Source organism: Polypterus senegalus, chromosome 3 (assembly GCF_016835505.1).
Source record: "Polypterus senegalus isolate Bchr_013 chromosome 3, ASM1683550v1, whole genome shotgun sequence".
NCBI classification, from domain to species: Eukaryota; Metazoa; Chordata; class Cladistia; order Polypteriformes; family Polypteridae; genus Polypterus; species Polypterus senegalus.
Window position 1 is genome coordinate 55,050,326 of NC_053156.1, and position 18,980 is coordinate 55,069,305.

General features: G+C 38.1%; 1 protein-coding gene across 1 annotated transcript in view; it reads left to right on the top strand.

Annotated features, from left to right (window-relative positions):
* The window catches only part of trappc14 (trafficking protein particle complex subunit 14), a 72,272-nt gene that overhangs the window by 42,625 nt on the left and 10,667 nt on the right, over positions 1-18,980 (top strand). Inside the window, exons 5-10 of the mRNA XM_039747232.1 lie at positions 2,688-2,808; positions 6,829-6,976; positions 12,888-12,970; positions 13,051-13,214; positions 13,974-14,128; positions 18,648-18,841. Coding sequence (XP_039603166.1) covers positions 2,688-2,808; positions 6,829-6,976; positions 12,888-12,970; positions 13,051-13,214; positions 13,974-14,128; positions 18,648-18,841 — 865 coding nt within the window. The remainder of the gene's footprint in view (positions 1-2,687; positions 2,809-6,828; positions 6,977-12,887; positions 12,971-13,050; positions 13,215-13,973; positions 14,129-18,647; positions 18,842-18,980) is intronic.

The window sequence follows — 18,980 nt, forward strand, 5'->3', positions numbered from 1 at the left end:
AGAGATATTACATTAATACTTAGTTGAGCCTACTTTTGCAAATATAACAGCCTCTAGACACCTCCTATAGCCTTTGATGAGTGTCTGGATTCTGGATGGAGGTATTTTTGACCATTCTTCCATACAAAATCTCTCCAGTTCAGTTAAATTTGATGGCTGCCGAGCATGGACAGACTGTTTCAAATAATCCCATAGATTTATGATGATATTCAAGTCAGGTGACAGTGACGGCCATTCCAGAACATGGTACTTCTCCCTCTGCATGAATGCCTTTGTAGATTTTGAACTGTGTGTTTGGGTCATTGTCTTGTTGGAATATCCAACCCCTGCGTAACTTCAACTTTGTGACTGATGCTTGAACATTATCCTGAAGAATTTGTTGATATTGGGTTGAATTCATCTGACCCTCGATAACAAGGGCCCCAGTCCCTGAACTAGCCACACAGCCCCACAGCATGATGGAACCTCCACCAAATTTGACAGTAGGTAGCAGGTGTTTTTCTTGAAATGTGGTGTTCTTCTTCCGCCATGCAAAAGCACTTTTTGTTATGACCAAAACTCAATTTTTGTCACATCAGTCCAAAGCACTTTGTTCCAAAATGAATCTGGCTTGTCTAAATAAGCATTTGCGTACAACAAGCGACTCTATTTGTGGCATGAGTGCAGAAAAGGCTTCTTTCTCATCACCCTGCCATACAGATGTTCTTTGTGCAAATTGCACTGAATTATAGAACGATGTACAGATGCACAATTTGCAGCAAGATGTTCTTGCAGGTGATCTGTGGGTTGTCTGTAACCATTCTCACAATCCTGCGCATATGACGCTCCTGTATTTTTCTTGGCCTGCCAGACCTGGGTTTAACAGCAACTCTGCCTGTGGCCTTCCATTTCCTGATTACATTCTTTACAGGTGAAACCGACAGTTTAAACCTCTGAGATAGCATTTTGTAGCCTTTCCCTAAACCATGATACTGAACAATCTTTGTTTTCTGATCTTTTGGGAGTTGCTTTGAGAATCCTATGCTGTCATTCTTCAGAGGAGAGTCAAAGGGAAACACAACTTGCAATTGACCACCTTAAATACCTTTTCTCATGATTGGACACACCTTTCCATGAAGTTCAAGACTTAACGAGCTAATCTAACCAATTTGGTGTTTCAAGTAATCAGTATTGAGCAGTTACATGCATTCAAATCAGCAAAATTACAAGGGTACCCAAATTTGTGCACAGCCAGTTTTTCACATTTGATTTAATTTCATACAACTAAATACTGCTTCACTAAAAATCTTTGTTCGGAAAACACCCCAATACTCAGATGTTCCTAGGAAATGAAAGACCACTGTTATCTTTTTTTGTTGAAAGTAGAGCAAATTATAATGCAGGCTGAGAGGGGTTCCCAAACTTTTTCATATGACTGTATGTAGGTCAGACAGTAGCAAATGTAAATGTGTTTCCAGAATGTGGCGGACTGGTGGCTCTGAGGCTAAGGATCTGTGCTGGTATCCGGAAGGCTGCCGGTTCAAATCCTCGTTACTGCCAAAGGAGATCCTACTCTGCTGGGCCCTTGAGCAAGGCCCTTAACCTGCAATTGCTCCCAGGGCGTCGTGCAATAGCTGACCCTGTGCTCTGACCCCAAGGGATATGTGCGAAAATAAAAAAAAAAAAAAAGAACATCTCTGTTTCATTTAATAAGTGGCGTTATTAATGCAGTCTTTTTCCACCTGGCAATTGGAATTTTTTTTAAGCAATGATTAGTGTTTTCATCCTTGTGTATTGTATTTAGAAAGTTTCCTGTGGGTGCTCTGGTTTTCTTCTGAAATTCTCACTGACTAGCACCAGACTGTGGGGAACTGGTGTGGCACCAGCTTTATTCTCCCAGTCCCAGTGATGTTATCAAAGGGTTTTACGGTACTTTGAATTTATGGAAGACCCCAAGGGTGCATCAAATCCAGTAATCACCAGAACACGCTGTAATGGGATTGACCCTAGGAACTGGTTGGAAATTCCCTATCGTTCATATCTGCAAGGCACATTGCTTATAAAAATTGGCTGTACAGTTGTTCTAAAGAATTTAAAATATCTTTTTGTGATTGTTAAGTTTACTACTTATTGTTGTGTGAGGTATTTTGAGTATCAGACGTTTATCAATCTAAGCAGTATGTTACTTAACCCAAGTTAAAATTCTTCCAACAGTTTTGTGGGTCAGGAATTATCGGTTAAATTTGTGGTCATTTTTGATCTTTTAGCATTAGATTATTCTTTTTTTGAAAGTGTTTTTATATGATGCCTGGTTCTGGAATTGTTTTTGTTAGCATGATATAGAATATTACTTTAATCTGTATTTGATTAATCCAGTCTTGAATTATAATAAGGAAGAGAAAGACTTTATCATGTTTGATTATTTTTACATGATTTTGATGATGTAACAAATTGAAAATTTTGAAAGCCAATTTAGAATAACTCTGGACCTATTTTGATTTTCCTTATTTCTATGAAAATTTTGGAGCATGAAATTTTTTTTTAAGATCTGGAAATCTAAAATCATGCTGAATATGTGGCATGGGGTCTGTGAATACCTTTTCAGGGTATAAAATTAGAGAATCATAAGTGGACTATGGACAGATTTGTTTCAGATTTAAACCTTAAACATGTTTTTCATCACTGACTGTGATCTGATCTTTCTTTAGTGTTGAACACATCCTCCCAGGAGGAGATCTCCATTCGAGATGTTAAAATTCTGCCAAACTTCAATGCCTGCTACCTTCCCATGATGCCAGATGGCTCTGTGCTTCTTGTGGACAATGTGTGGTGAGTTGATGGATGGTTTTGTATAGCATCTTCAACCATTATTTAAATGTGTAACCTTTTGACAGTTATTAACTGATACAGGTACAGGTAGTCCCCAAGTTACGTACATATGACTTACGAACGCGGCCACGGCTGCTCCTTCATCTGTCTGGGGATGCGACGCAGGCTCCTCAGTAACTGCTGCTCTGTCATCTTCGGCCTGGGGACACTGCAAGTGGTGGCTGAAGGGGGCGTTTTCGCTGCTCACGCAATGTAGTGTCCCTCGAGTGGCTCCAGTTGATGAAGTAGGGCCGTGGGAACTGCACCACATTCATTCTCATTGGGCGGCTGGGTGCGTGGCAAGTGGTGACTTGGGGTCCATAGTCGCCGGGGCCACAGCTACCGCTCTTGTGCAGGACAGAGGCTTGATGGGGTGGTTCGCTGCCCGCCCACCACGCCACTGCAGCTACTGCTTCTGACTGCTCTGTTTGTTCTCAGTGGGTGGCTGGTGATGCTGCAAGTGGTGACCCAGTTGTGGCAGAGTGGAGGCCATTGAGGGTGAATGGGGCGGCGGGTGGCAGCATTGTATAGTGTGCCTCGGGTGGCTGCCTGTTGAATGGGGTCAGTGGTGGGCGATTCACTACCCGCCTTTGGCCATGCCCTGTTCGTTCTCAGTGGGCAGACGCTGCAGGCAGCATACTGTATGTAAGTGAAGGTGACTGTGTATTGGGCGAATGGTGGATCGCCCCTCACCGCCCCCATTCATTCTCAATAGCAAGCCTGCTTGTACTGTTACAACTTCCTGCTATTTACGTATCTCATTCAGTACGCCAGACGTGCTGATGAGGGGCGCCTTCCTGCTGTGATAGCATGTACAGTGCTGTGCAGAAGAGCTCATCTTAACCTTTTGTCTTCAACCTTCAACAATGTCTCTGAAACACAAATCTGATGCATGTGCTGGTGATACAGTAAAGAAGAGATAAACTATCACCATGGAAAATAAAGTAGAAATAATAAAAACTTCAGAGAGAAGTGAAACTCCATCATTCATTGGCAGAGCACTTGGTTACAATCGGTCAACAATAGCATTTATTAAAATAATGTACCTGTTCCGACTTACATACAAATTCAACTTAAGAACAAACCTACAGTCCCTATCTTGTCCATAACCCGGGGACTGCCTGTGTTAGAGCCATTTAAGAAAATCTTAAAGTTTCTCTGCACATCTGGAAGATATGCAAGCTCTATGGTTCATTGCCTCCATGAACTGAACTACTGTAAATGTTTCAAGCAAAACCACATCACAAAACCCATGTTTTGATTTCTTTGTTTTAACTTCTGTATGTATACCTCTGAGGTCAGATTTTGGTTTATTCTTTAAAAATGTGAAAGATCTGTAAAAGAGTACAGACCAGGTGAAAAGTTTGCACCAGCATAAGAAAACCACTCCTTAGAAAAATTAGCCTTTAAAGGACTTCATGTGGGACAGTCACAAGACTCAGTGACTCAATGAAATAAGAAAGGTTTATCGATATAAAAAATGCACTGTAATTTATGCACATATACTGACACAAACATACACTAACTGAAATCTTAAGTAGTCCATCTGTTTTCTAAAACCAATTATTCCAATTCACAATAAAAATAAAAAATCTGCGATCATGACATCACCATGTTCTCATGAATGACATTCCTGTTAAGTTATACTGACAGCCAGGAAAGCTACAGATTTTCATGGGTGCCTAAAGGGGGAAAATAATAGCAATAAACCAGGACCCAGTCCTAACCTGGCTGAGTATGGTTCCTTATACTGTACCTAGAGTGAATGCAACATTAATGTCATTTATGTCTTACACATTCAAAACATGCAGTAGAGTTAGTAACGTCTAGGACTGTGAAGCGGTTTGGTAGATAATTAACTTGGCCCTGAGGAAATTCTGGAAATGCGGGATGTGGTAGGGAATGATTGGCTTCAGGTTTGGTTCTAGGGTAGCTTTTAGGGAGGAAACCTTGATCTCATTTCTTTAACTGTTGGTTAATAACCATTAATCTTTAAAAAGAGACACCCTATTTAATGACACAAAATACAATGCAAAGGTAAATGATCACAGATTTACTTATGCATTATTGGTTGGTGAATAGCAGATTGCTGAAGCTGTAGTGATGGGATTACTATATTTTAACATTTATGCACAAAGTGACTGATAAATACTACAGTATATTTTAATACGCAAGACTGAGAGTCCCGTAAAGACATTGAAAATATATAACTGAAGCAGTTCTAATACAAATGGTATAACACTTTTACCCTCCAAACAGTATAATGCAACACATATCCCCTAAATTTGGGAATTCAGTTTCAAGTGGATGTGAGAGTAATTAAAGTGCATAGATAGAAACTATTGACTCGAAATTAAACTGCAACTAGGGTTGCCAGACATCCCTTATATAGGGGACATGTCCCATATTTGATAATTTTGTTCCCTGTCCCATACTGACCTTTCAGGGACACCGAAATGTCCCATAGTTAGTTCATTTTCAAATTTCTTAATAAAAATATATATTTTACTACCTTCTTATGGTACTTAGTTGTAACTTTATAAGTAATTTATACTTTGTTTTCTCAGATTCTCTTGATGAAAATAGCCCAAATGTAACAAGGAAAGTAGTGTTTGCTGCCTGGTTGCAACTTGTTCAGTTGCTATGGTTGGCTGAGGACAGCGACACTCTTACCGTTTTGCTCTCCAGTAGCGCTGCTGTGCAATTCTGTTTCAGCGTTGCAACATACAGTATCAATAAAGTATGTTGTTACTACTTGCCATAGCCCACTTTTTTTCCAACTGCCTGTATTAAAAAAATAATAATATTTCTGTGTTGTCTGTATTAAATAAATGTTTTCAAATTATTTCACTTTTACAGAATTTTTTTAGCTAGTATTAAATAATTTCCAAATGATAAAATTCAAATGATTTTACTTTTGTTTTCCTCATAACCCATTAAAATCCTTGCTTTACATTTTTAACTTATGTCTCTACTTTTATATAATATATTGGTCTGGGTGTGTAGGGGGCATGTATAAAGTTTTATATATATATATATATATATATATATATATATATATATAGAAAGAGATTTTGTGTCCCGTATTTCTGATCTGGCAATCCTAGCTGCAACAGTTAAAGAAACAATCATGCAACACACAAAGAAAGCACCTGTCAAAGGGTATGGAAATGTGGCTGAATTACTTTTAACTTGCACTTGTCTTTAGGAAAGTAAAATATCAATCAATATCAAATTGTTGATATAAAGTTTACAGTCATGACCAAAAGAGCCAAACAGATATTAAAAAAAAAAACACCTTGGCCTTGATATAGAAGACCTAGGTTGCTTTTATGGATTAAAATTATTTTTCCTCTGTTGTTTGGAGAGCGTCATGTCTCAGCAATGATGTAAAAGAGGAAGGAACCGTATGTAGAAAATGTGGTGGTTGCATATGACATCATCCACACCATGACTTTCCTTTTGACTGTCTGTTAAACCCACTTTTGACTCGCCTTTTGTTTCCTGATCAAATTGGAGAGAGTGCTAAGACTCCAAAGGTACATTTATTTGTGTATGTATTCTTTTCTGCATCTTTAAAATATCTGCATTAATACTAGATATGCAGTATAAATACATGTTATTAATGATATTGTAATTGCATGTGTGTGAGTATCTTTATGTTCCCTAGTTACATTTTAATTAAGACCAGGTAAAGATAGAAAGCGGTAACAGAGCCCTGACATATTATCTATGCAGCAGTATGGAGGGCCAGCTTGTTATCGTTTATGTAAAATATTTCTAGAGACAGAAGGAGAAAGGGTCAATGTCAAAAAATGGCATGGAATGACATTGTACTTTGGTAAGCACAGAAAGGAAAGCTTTTGAAATGGTGTATTTTGAGAATATAATATACAGTATGCTGCAGTTAGAGGAGAACAAGAATGGATTGAAACTGGCTCTTAAACAAAAATAATCTCTTTGTATTCTGTTTCTGAATAGCCATCAGTCAGGTGATGTGGCCATGGCATCCTTCTACAGAGTGGACAGCCTTTCTAGTGGTCTTCCTACCACACTCAGTGCCCTGGAGGAGCATAACTTCCTTTTTAAACTTCAGGTTAATGAACGACCACAGGAGGACGTAAAAGAGGTAATCACAATCATTGTTATTTGCTATTATGGAGTTAGAAATGAGTAGAGAGTGGACTGGTTTTGCAGATGAGCGTATTTTGCCCTCTTTCGGTGGCTTTGTCTTACAGAATATTCCCCCTGCATTTTGGACGTCTATCACATATCATTATTTTCTCTGTTCATATTTTGTATTAAATCTACCTACCTTCTCTTTCATTTTGGATTGCTTAGGTCTACATTTACTTTATTTTCTACCCAATTATTCTGCAACATCCTCATTGATGCTGTCTCTACTGTACTCTGAATATGTTTAGTATGGTGACAGTTGCCTTGGATAAAAGCATCAGCCAAATAAGCAAATGTAATGCAATGACATTTGTTTCTTAAAAATGTTTGTTTTATTTTTGATTCTCCTATTTATTTAAATTATCTTCTGTTACAGTTTGTTGTTACATACACTTGTACTGTTATTGTTGTAAAGCACTATGTAGTGAAACAATATGTAAAAAGTACTGTGTCATAGATAGATGAATTGTAAAATAATTACTTTTGTATGCTCAAATTTCCCTGTGATTGCACTTTTCTATAGAGGATGTAATCACTATTTATCAGGTGTGACATCATTTGTGTTTAGAGTAGGCTACATGAACCCATATTGTTTGGACCCCATTTTTACTATCCTTATCCAAGATGAGGGTGATCTCAGTAGAGAGTTGGATTTGTGTATGTCTGACATGATGAAAGAATTTAAAAAGGTGAAATCAAATCAATCACTACGGCCAAATTGCATTTACCAAATGTAAATCATCTGTTGATTAGGAATTATTTCTAAACTAACGGAAACAATTTTTATATATCCAACCAAAAAAGTATATTGATTGTAGCAGCAGACAGGCATCATAGATTGTAGACACAAAAAACATTCACTGGGGATCAGACAACAGACTGAGTTTTGCCTTTGTGGAGTTTGCACATTTTCCCCATATCTTCATGGGAATTCCTCCAGTTTCTCTAATTTTCCATCAGCACCCCAAAGATGTACGCTAGTTTAATTGGCAACTCAAATTAAGTGGATAGTGTCATGCTTCACTTTTAAATAAATATTCTGAAGTTACTCTGCAAAAAGTTTGGTGTATACATATTTATTTATTCAACCAATCCACTGGAGTGTTGCAATTGAACTCTCAGAACTATTTTTGCAACTCTTAACTAGACAAAGAGATTCCTAGGATAATATAGACATATATAGGAAAGACCCATGGCAAGCAGGAAATCATCCTATAGACTGGAAAGTTACTAGGAAAGTTGGAAACTTAAAATAATAATAATACTACATATTATCCATTTAGGACCTTTCCCATGCCCAGGCTACATCATGTTTTAGGTCAGGCTAAAAAGACCTCCTGTGTTCTATAACAGCAATATACACGAGTATGCATATGTATAGAACTGATTATCTATGTACGTAAAAGGCAAAGATGACTCGCTCACTCACCAACCAACAACATTCTATTACCCATTTAGTTAAAAAGCTGAAATTTGGGGGGATTGTAAATCTAGAATAGTAGATATCTACTATGAGGACATTTCGATATTATTAATAATTAGTGTTGAAAAACACCACTTCTATAGAAAAACCTGGAAATCTAAAAATCTTTTACTGATTGAAAATTGGTGATGTTCTAGAAAAAAGAAAATTAGCTGACCCGTGTTTTTGTTTATTTATTTATTTAATATTCGTTGATAATAATACTGTGCCGAGTAGGATACAGCAGCACACCACGTCCTTTTCTTGGCCTCAGTGCTGAGACCAAATCAGGTCAGACACAGTGTCTTTCCAGCTTATGCAAATGGAGACCTCCAGCAGAAGGGATGTGAGGCACACAAAGAGCTGCACTGACCATATGGTGGACAAATAAGTTAAGAAGGAAAAACACATGGCAAGTTACATGGCATGAAGAGTAAGCAGGATGAAAGGTTGACAAAGCGCAAATAAGACATGGTTAGCAAGCGTGCTTTAAACCTGGAGTCCAGGTTCCAGCTGTTGTGACCATGAGCATTGTTTCAAAGAGGCCACTATAATATACTTACAGGACAAAACAAACCCAAAATTAAAAACTCAGAAATCATTGCATGGGGCTTGTAAATCCATCCATTATCCAACCCGCTATATCTGAACTACAGGGTCACAGGGGTCTGCTGGAGCCAATCCCAGCCAACATAGGGTGACCCTGACAAACCCCAGGTAGGGCGCCAGCTCACCACAGGGCACACACACACATCTACACCCCTAGCACACACTAGGGACAATTTAGAATCGACAATGCACCTAACCTGCATATCTTTGGACTGTGGGAGGAAACTGGAGTACCCGGAGGAAATCCACACAGACACGGGGAGAACATGCAAACTCCACGCAGGGAGGACCCAGGAAGCAAACCAGGGTCTCCTAACTGCGTGGCAGCAGCGCTACCACTGCACCACCGTGCCGCCTGCCTTGTAAATCTTCAGCCAGAAAGCATACCGTAATTGCTGTTAGTAATAAGTTAAAGTAAAACATGATTCAGTTGTACAACTTGACTTTTGGGGTAAAGTCCTCTGAGAATAGTTTTTGATTCCCTGTCCGAGTAATGGAAAAAGCAGATTCAGAAAGTGGATAGATAAGTAGAATTTTGCAACCTCAGATCACAAAATTAACTACAGAAATGTATGTCTGAAAAAAATAAAGACGTTTATGAAATTTAAGAGAGTACAGTTTACTGTTTGCTCCTTTATTCATGTTATAAAATATAAGGATAAAATTTTCACTGTTTATTTCATCAGCTGTGATGGCCAACTGGCATGCACTTGGCTGAGTTCCACGTGATTCTTTCCATAAACAAATTAACTTCTGATTGGTGATTCATTTTACCCACAAAACCGTAGACAGTATTTGATTAATATGTATTAAGAGAAATGACCATGTCCAGTTATACAATGTTTATATGTGCTTGTTATACAATACTCACTACTGTTTATGTAACAGAAGCCAACTTCCTTTCCATTCTAAAGCATCTTGGTATGACAAATCTTGGCTGGTGGAGCTCAAAGTCAAAAATGGCTGGCACCAACTTCCAGTCCTGGTTCCCAGTTGCTTGATCCACTGCCTCAGAGTATATTTTGACTGCCACAGCCTTTCCTGGGTTGGTGTCAGCTGACCACTTGTGCGGTGGTCCTGTTTATGTTTGAATGTAGAGTGTTGAAAGAAAAGAACTATTATACAAATCAGATTAGTTTAGACTATTCTAGTTTAAATGGATTAAGAAAACCTGCTTCAATCTAGTCTCTATTTTGCACATATTTATTTTCTTTTTGGAAAATAATGATCTCTTATTGTTCACTCGATGCTTTGTTTTGAAGTGCACACTGAATATACTAAATACTTTGTTGCCACATATACAGATTAATAGGACAGCTGTACAAATGGGAGTTGACTAGCCTGTCTCTTTAAAAAATACAGCATAATAACCAAGGATCGATATTTCAAATCTTTCTCAGAGCTGTTTAAGAGAGCAGTCTGCCAATATACGTACTGTATATAAATTCTCAAAACCATAACTTTAGCCAAGGTAGTGCTTACCACTTATGCCAAAGTGCTTCTCTAATGACACTGGAGTTGCTCAGTACATTTATTAAGGGTACGATGTTTGGAAAAAGTGCTAGCAAGTATATAGCAGAGCTATGGAATTTTAATTTTTCATGGCAATTTAAAGTAGCATCCGCACTTGGGATGGTAGAGTTCCGAGTACGCATTTAGGCAATTGGATAAAAGACACAAACTAGCTACCTAGCAGTGAAAGAGTTTTTGTCACAAAGAAAAATAAAAGTATGTTAAAATTGTATAATTTACAAAGACATTTGGAAAGGGAGAACCACAAGAAATAAAGGAGTATAAATTAATAAGAATTAAAATGAAGTAGCAAACCTATAACTATACTGTGAACAAAAACTTTGTACCGTAGATCTGTTCATCGGCTTAATATATAATGCAGGGGTTCTTAACCCATGGGCCATGGCCACAGTGGCATTGAAGGTGACAATTGCATCAAATTCACAGCAGCTCAGTTCAACAAGGAGAAAAAACGATGATTGTACTTGATTCATCCAACACTTTGTGATTGAGTGGAAAAAGCAACCCCACCCCACCCATTTAATAATTGCACTTAAATCATCAAGGCAGACTACCTTACTCCCCCCACTCACATGATCACATTCAATTCATGGAACCGTTCCGGTCGGTCACACACATACTGGCATGTGAAAAACTGGTGTATGACTTGACAAAGGATGGGAAACACTAGTATAATGCCTTTCAATTATGTCTGTCTTGCAGTATATACCACCGTTAACAGCAATTTTATTATATAATGCAGGGGTGCCCACACTTTTTCGGTTTGCGAGCTACTTTTAAAATGACCAGGTCAAAATGATCTACCTACTTTAAAAATGATATATAGTAACGAGTTACATTTACTCCGTTACATTTACTTGAGATTGTACTTCTAAGAGTAGTTTTACTGCACCATACTTTTTACTTTTACTTGAGTACATTTGTGAAGAAGAAACACTACTCTTACTCCGCTACATTGGGCAACACTCGAATCGTTACTTTTTTTCCATTAGATAAAAGTCTGACAGACAATTTTCAATCTGCTCTGTGTAGCGCATGCTGTCAAGTTGCGCACACGCCTTCCATTGAGTCTCCAGCTCTGACACGAGGCTTTGGATGTTCCCCAAATCAAGGAGCTGCAGCTTTGAGGACAGATGTTGCATTTTTCATTTAAAAGCATTAACTGAGCTAATCATATTGACCATGGTTTTCTCTTTTCCTTGCAGCTATAAATTAAGCTCATTCAACAAGTTGGTCAGATCGGAAAAAAAATGCCAAGTCTAGCGGCCATTGATCGTTATTAAGTTGCTTGCATTCTGCATGTTTAATGACAAGGAGAAACTCCTTTTTCTCCGGCCAGGGGTCTTGAAATCTCAGCAGGAATTTCTCCCTAGCCATCTGCCTCAACGAAGGCATCATCTCTCGATCTTGAAAGAACTTCTTATGCTTAATGATCGAGTGACTCACCCAGAATGATGCTTCGGTGCGTCTGCCTTTGCTTTTGAATTCAGCCGAGTGAAAAATGACAGCTGTCCGATTAACTGTGATTTTAGTTCCCTCTCCTTTCTCTTTCTCAGATCGCCGCAGCAAGTCAGTTTCGTAGTTTTTATGAACAGTTCGAAAGTGCCTTTCCACATTTTCCTTCTTTGGAATAGCAGTGATAGATTGAAAGATCAGACAAACGCACTTTGATTGTGACATTGTGAGAGAAAAAAATCCTCTTCCAATTCAACATCTAGCCCATAAACAACAATTTTTTTTTTAAAATCCCTTCTTTAGTCGATATAAATTGGAAGGCTAACTAAATCACTTAGCCGGAGTTTTGCAGTAGCTTGCGCGTTTGGTTGTATGTGCGGGATGACCAGTGTGTGCGGGATGACCAGTGTGTTAGAAGAAAAGAGATCTCAGACTGGCCGCCCTGTATGTCAATCAAGTGGCAAATGCCATAGGGAGGATATATGATAGACTTAACATTTAAAAAAAATTTTTTTTGAATGCAACGCTATCTATCTGCACTACCTTTCCGATCTACTGGTCGATCATGAGCGTCGCATTAGGCACCTCTGATATAGTGCCTTTCTTATTTTTCAGTCATAGTGAATTTCATATCCATGGTCAGGTAGTTGTTTGAGTGTGACCCGGCAGCCTTTTGCTTTGCCTTAACTTGGTGTAACTCTTAGAAGGAAACCACAGCAGTACATCTAAGGATTCTGATATTTACATTGTTAAAGAAGTGTAATATTTCATTACCGTCCTATCAACTCTTTGATTTACTTTACAGGGTCTTGAAGTTCCTCTGGTTGCAGTGCTCCAGTGGTCTACACCAAAATTGCCCTTTACCAACTTCATTTACACACATTACAGGTAGGTGCAGTTGTGATGCTAGCTGTCTTTATTCATTACATTTTTTTAATAATAACGTTCTTTGTTGTGTTGTACCTCAGGTTACCCAGTGTTCGCCTTGACCGCCCTCGCTTTGTGATGATGGCATCCTGTGAGTCTCCAGTGGCAGTAAGGCAGAGATTCCAAGTCCAATACACTTTGCTCAACAATTTACAGGACTTCCTGGCAGTAAGGCTGGTGTGGACCCCTGAAAGTGCCATCACTGGTAAGGGTCTTAGTGCTGTGTAGTAAAGAAAATAGAATTGTGATGTTGTCAGAAGAAAGTAAACTAACGTCCTCAATGTCTGCTAATGTTTTGAAATGGATACTGAATTCAGTAATCACTGTTTTACCAAACAGCTCAGAGTTGTAGAAGTAGCAGTAGTTACATTGTCAGGTGTACAGAGTAGAGTAAAATTCTTAGTTGTTTGTCCAACCAATGCACAACGTATCAGTGCTCTCCAGCACCATTATAAACAAATTGTATTAAAACGCATAACTTCATTTTATGGAATAGTGAACACAAGTCACCTTTACCTGATTTATTCCATGTGTCTTTTTCTTGAAAAAACCCAGAGGAAAATCTATTAATGTTAACAAAAGATTTACATATACATACTGTACATGTCAACCCATTTAACACTGATCATTAATTTGTTTAAGTATTGACTAAGAGTGTAAGGATGTAGGTTCAAGCAGCCTATCTTAGATTTCCCAGAGTTTATATTTTAAAGTGGCCCTCAGATTCCTGGCAGTCATCTAGCAGCAGATTAAGAAAGGAAAACCCAAGCTTCTCTGTTAAACTGTTTACTGTATGAGACGAGATGTTTAGAAAATCAGTGCGTGCTGACTGTTACTTTTAAGTTGAGTGGTGCCGTTGGGTTGTTTGTAAAAAGCGTAATGTAAAACACAGCACTGCATGATGAGATGAGTTTAACGGTAGCTTGTTTATGCGTGACATACTTAACCATTCTGTGTTCTGTAGGAAAACTGCATTCACAAGAAGAATCCAGAGCCTCTGAAGCTGCACTCAATGCTGTTGTGTGCCACACACCACTCAGTAATTTGGGCTACTGCAGGAAAGGAAGCACTCTCACTTTCAATGTGGCATTCCAGATACTGCGAGCAGGTCTATTTGAGGTAAGGAAGCACTACTGCTATAGTGAGATCTGTCTGACTGTTTTTCCATGTTGCCATATTGTGTCAGGGAAGTATTGTTCCCAATTTAAAAAAAAAAAAAAACATTTTAAAGCAGTTTATTTAACACGGCACTTAAGTTGACTTAATTTAGGCGACAGTGGGCCTGAGCATGTTCTACAGCAGCAGCAGCAAGGCAGAAGCCAGCCCTGAACATGGCTATAACTCCATTGCAGGGGCCACTCTCACTGACAAACACACAGGCTCAATTTTGAATCACTGATTAATCTAATAAGCCCCTTTTTAGATGTGGGAGAATATTCTGAGTCTATAGTCTTTAAACCTTGTAAGTTTTAACTCTAAAGCAGAGTCATCCACCACGAGCCACCAGCACATATTCATCCAGTGAACGGCGGCTGTTCACACCACATTTGCGGTGACAGAGCGAGCTGAGTGCGGGTGTGTAAAGCGTGAGAAATAGAAAGCGATTTGTGTGCTGCCTTTATTTGCGCTTGTTGTATAACAAGATGTAATTCAAATGGCTGAAATCAGAAAGTGCTGGTCAACAACCATTTGGATAGAAAAATCACAAGTGAGTAACGTTTCAGTTTATTTCTCAGGTGTCAGCTTTTTGTTGACAGCAATTCACCTGCCACTTTGTATATGAGAAAGTAAAAACGCTTTTTCCTATGCGAAGTATAGAGAAGGTATAGTAATCATGAAAAAATTTGACCTCGATATTTTGGTGAATCTTAACGTTATAGACTAACCAGTGTCCAACAATACAGTTTCTTGGATTGTGTGTGCGTGTGTCTGTGTGTATACACAATAACTCAAAAACACAACTAGATAGATGGATGAAGTTCGGCATGTGGTTGTTACACTTTAATTACAGATCTGTGTTAACTTTTGGGCCAAATCCATCACCCGGAAGTGGTACTTTACCTGAACACATTTATTTTTTTATTTATGCTGCAGAGTCCGATTTATTCAACTTTTATAACAATTGTTCAATATATTATTGATTTGTTGTTGATGGTTCCTTAATGTACATAATATAAAAATATAATCATTGTCTTGCGGTTTACTCTTCAAATATCCATCCCCATATCTGAGTATACAAGAAAGTTGAGGGGAGTCCACTCCCGGTTTTTGAAAATAAAATGCCACTAATCGAGATACTGACTAGGTCATCATACAAGATCAGCATATTGTTCCTGACCAATCACTTTTGCTTTAAAAACATCGTTTAACAATGAAGCGATGCAAACAAAGGTAGAGCCTGACAAGTGATGAAAAACTACTAATGGGTTTTTGTATTTATTCCATATTTATTAATTTATCATTTTTAGTTCATATTCACAATTTAAAATTCCTGATATTGTGAAAGTAATTCATTAGCAGAATTATATTTTAAAATATTTGTCTTTTCTCAATGTTTTTCTCTCTCTCAAAATAGATAGTTGAAATATCATATTCTTTTTGTTTTTAACATCAGCCATATCATACATATTGCATACCAGGGATTTTTCCTGCCTTGCATCCAAACCTGCTGCGGTAGGCTCCAGGTTTTTTCTGCAATCCTAGTCTGGATAAACAGGTTAAGATAATGTATATGTTGTTCTTGATATAAGACGCTGTCTCTGTTGTTTTGTGTCTGTCCATACTCCTACTACTTGCTCTTGCCCTGCTCATTGTGGGTTTACTGTTCTTATGGTGGGCTATTCAAGACTCACCACCCCTAACCTTGACACTGCATGCTTGTTGTTCTTTGTTTCCCTCAATACAGCTAAGTGGGGTCTGCACACTGATTCAAGTCTAACAGCCCTGTTCTTCCTAAGCCCCTGTGATTTTCAAGAAAAAATATTTTAAAAATTATAAAATTGTGTAAAATCGTTCATATTTAGTGTCTAGTTTTTGCTTATGCTTGTTTTTATTAGACAAAAACAAAACCAGATAGTAAACCAGGCAGTATAGTAAGCTTCCACTAACATTAAACTCATATCCAAATCTGTTAAGTGTACAGTTCTGTCTGATTGTGACACAAAACCAGATGCTCCATGCCATAATTACTAAAACTAAAACTTAACTCAATTTTTCTTTTTGTAAAATCTTGAATGCTTTGTATGGATTGTAATAAAATTAATAAAAATAATAAAAAAAAAAAAACTGAAACTAATATATATAAAAATAAAATAGAAATGTCTTTGTGAAATAAAATCTAAACTAAAACTAAAAATGCATGATGAAGGAAAACTAAAACTAAACTGAATTTCCAAGTAAGGCCAGAAAAAATATAGAAATAAAAACTAATATAAAAAGGCAAAACTATAATAACCTTGGTGCCCACATGTTTTTTCTCCAGGTGCTAAGGCTTTAAGGATAGGTGGTTTGGTGTTGCTAAATTGGCTCCTGGTGTGTGTGTGTGTGTGTGTGTGTGTGTGTGTGTTCATCTTGTAATGGACTGGCTCTCTGTCAAAGGATTATTCTTGCCATGTTCCCCATGCTTGCTGGGATAGGCTACAATGGATCATTAAAGTAGTAAACATTAGGCCATTTCTGTTTGATTTATTACTTTTTTACTTTTTTTTTTTTGATGGCTGTTGATCCTGTGCTGTCAATCCTTAGACAAGTTATTTTGAATGTTATGATATGTGGAATCCAAAATGCATGGGACCCAAAGTATTTTGGAGTTTGATATTTTTAGATTTTGAGATATTTGCATCTTACAAAATCACCCTCCATAGTCCATGTACTTGGAAATGCCAGGGTTTCAGCAAGAGAGGAAAAGAAACCGCAAAAGACTTGACATTATGAGAAATCTAAAAGGATAAAATAGCTGCTATCCATTCAGTACCTCAGTGCTACTAGGTAACTGAAGCTTAATGATTTTTTTGCACATTGTGAGAGCACAGTGAAAAGAGACAACCAGACAGACACCAATGTGGAATATTGCAGCTACTTGGCTTCACGTGTTTGAAAAGTCCTTCTGTCTGCTATGATAACTTTCTGTCACAGAGGCATCATGGAGGATTTTGAACATCAGAGGTTTTATTCCCTCATCTATTGTACCATTCCTCTAATCTTTTTCAAGAGTGTACAAGAATAATCCGCTCCTGTTCTTTGTATCTATTCTGTTTGATTTAGCTCCTGATCATATTGCATAAAGCCAAGAGGGAGCTGCTCTTCAAATTGTTATATATTGGATAGATGATTATGCAACTTCAAAGGGTAAACCCCCCAAATCTTCAATTTTTTTTATCCAAGTAATCTGATTATGTCTGCACACAATAATTTGCAGAGGAGCCGAAGACCCTGATCTCTTCAACACCTAACAGTTGTTTTTTTTTTCTGTTGTGTCATTATATAGTATAACAACAGCAAACCGAGTTAGATAAACATTGTATTCTATGTACTGTATATACAATGTGTTAAAAAGCTGCCGCTGTATTCGGGCCTGGCCTAATTTACAATTAGACAGTAATGTTAACTTTTTTTTTGTTCGTTTATATGTGCAATAAGAAGGTGGATGCTGTGTTCATGTCGTTAGGCATTGTTGTAGGCAAGGAACACACATGAAATGCATGTGTTCCATATAACATATAATATTTATTCTATATAACTCCTAAGCAATTGACACGCAGGTAAACAGACTTGAGCTGAGAAAACTTTGTACGGCAGTAGAGGGATGTAATAGCAGGCTGCTTGCTGCATATCGACACATTTATAAGACAAAAGATGCTGACGCAGAGGTGCGAAGGGATTTAAGGTGGGCCGGATTTACGTGTTTTTTCATAGGCTTTGGTAATTCTAGTGTTAAACTCCTGTAATCTTCTCCCCCTCGACTGCCTGCTGTCTATGAGGTTACCTTTTCTCTGTCTGCTCTTTTAACTTTTGAAGTCAGCTGCTACCTTTTTTCCCACTAAAGAATCGTTGTTTCTATTACTACTACGATGCATACTTACACCTTGCTGATGCTAGTTTGAATACAAATAGCAAGTAACTGTTCCAAATGCTCCCCAAAACACTCCTCTGCTTTTGCTTCTGTGCAGGTGAAAAATCAGGCAAAAAACCCTTCAATATGGGAAAAAAAGCTTAAAAGATATAAAACCTCCTTCTCGTTAACAGCAACCAAAACACACATTTTCAGGAGCAAAATGTATTATTTAAATAACTCTCCCTCCACAGAAAAAGGCAACTCTCAGCCGCTTCCTCTTCGTTTGCAAGGATGATGTCGGCACATCAGTATGTCTCAGTCTCCAATCAGAGTCTCAGTTTCAAAAACCACAGTAGGTGTCCTCATTAACCTGTCTGCCCTCTTCTAACTGACATCAAAATGTATGGCCCTCCATTTCACAAACCTAACCATTCAAAGTTGTCTGTCACATTTCCATTTTTCTTTACTTTGAAGTTCCAAGTGTATTAAACAAGGTAATTTTGCCTGCTGACTGTAGTTTGACTATCCTTGTCTTAGAAATGTAGAGTGTAACGTGTCAAACATTTTGTTTTCTTTTCTCCATAGTTAAGTCAGCATATGAAGTTAAAATTGCAGTTTACAGCCTCTGTCTCAAACCCACCTCCAGAAGCACGTCCACTTTCACGCAAGAACAGCCCCAGCAGCCCGGCGGTCAGAGACTTGATGGAGAGACATCAAGCAAGCTTGGGACGATCCCAGTCATTCAGCCACCAGCAGCCGTCGCGCTCTCATCTCATGAGGTAACTATGCAAATATTGATAAACACACCTACAGTATCTGGGTATGCACCACTTAACAGCCACCTATGGTTCTGGCCGGATAGTTGTAAAGCGATTTAGTTGTTAAACAGACCCTCAGATATTACAGTATGTACAGGTA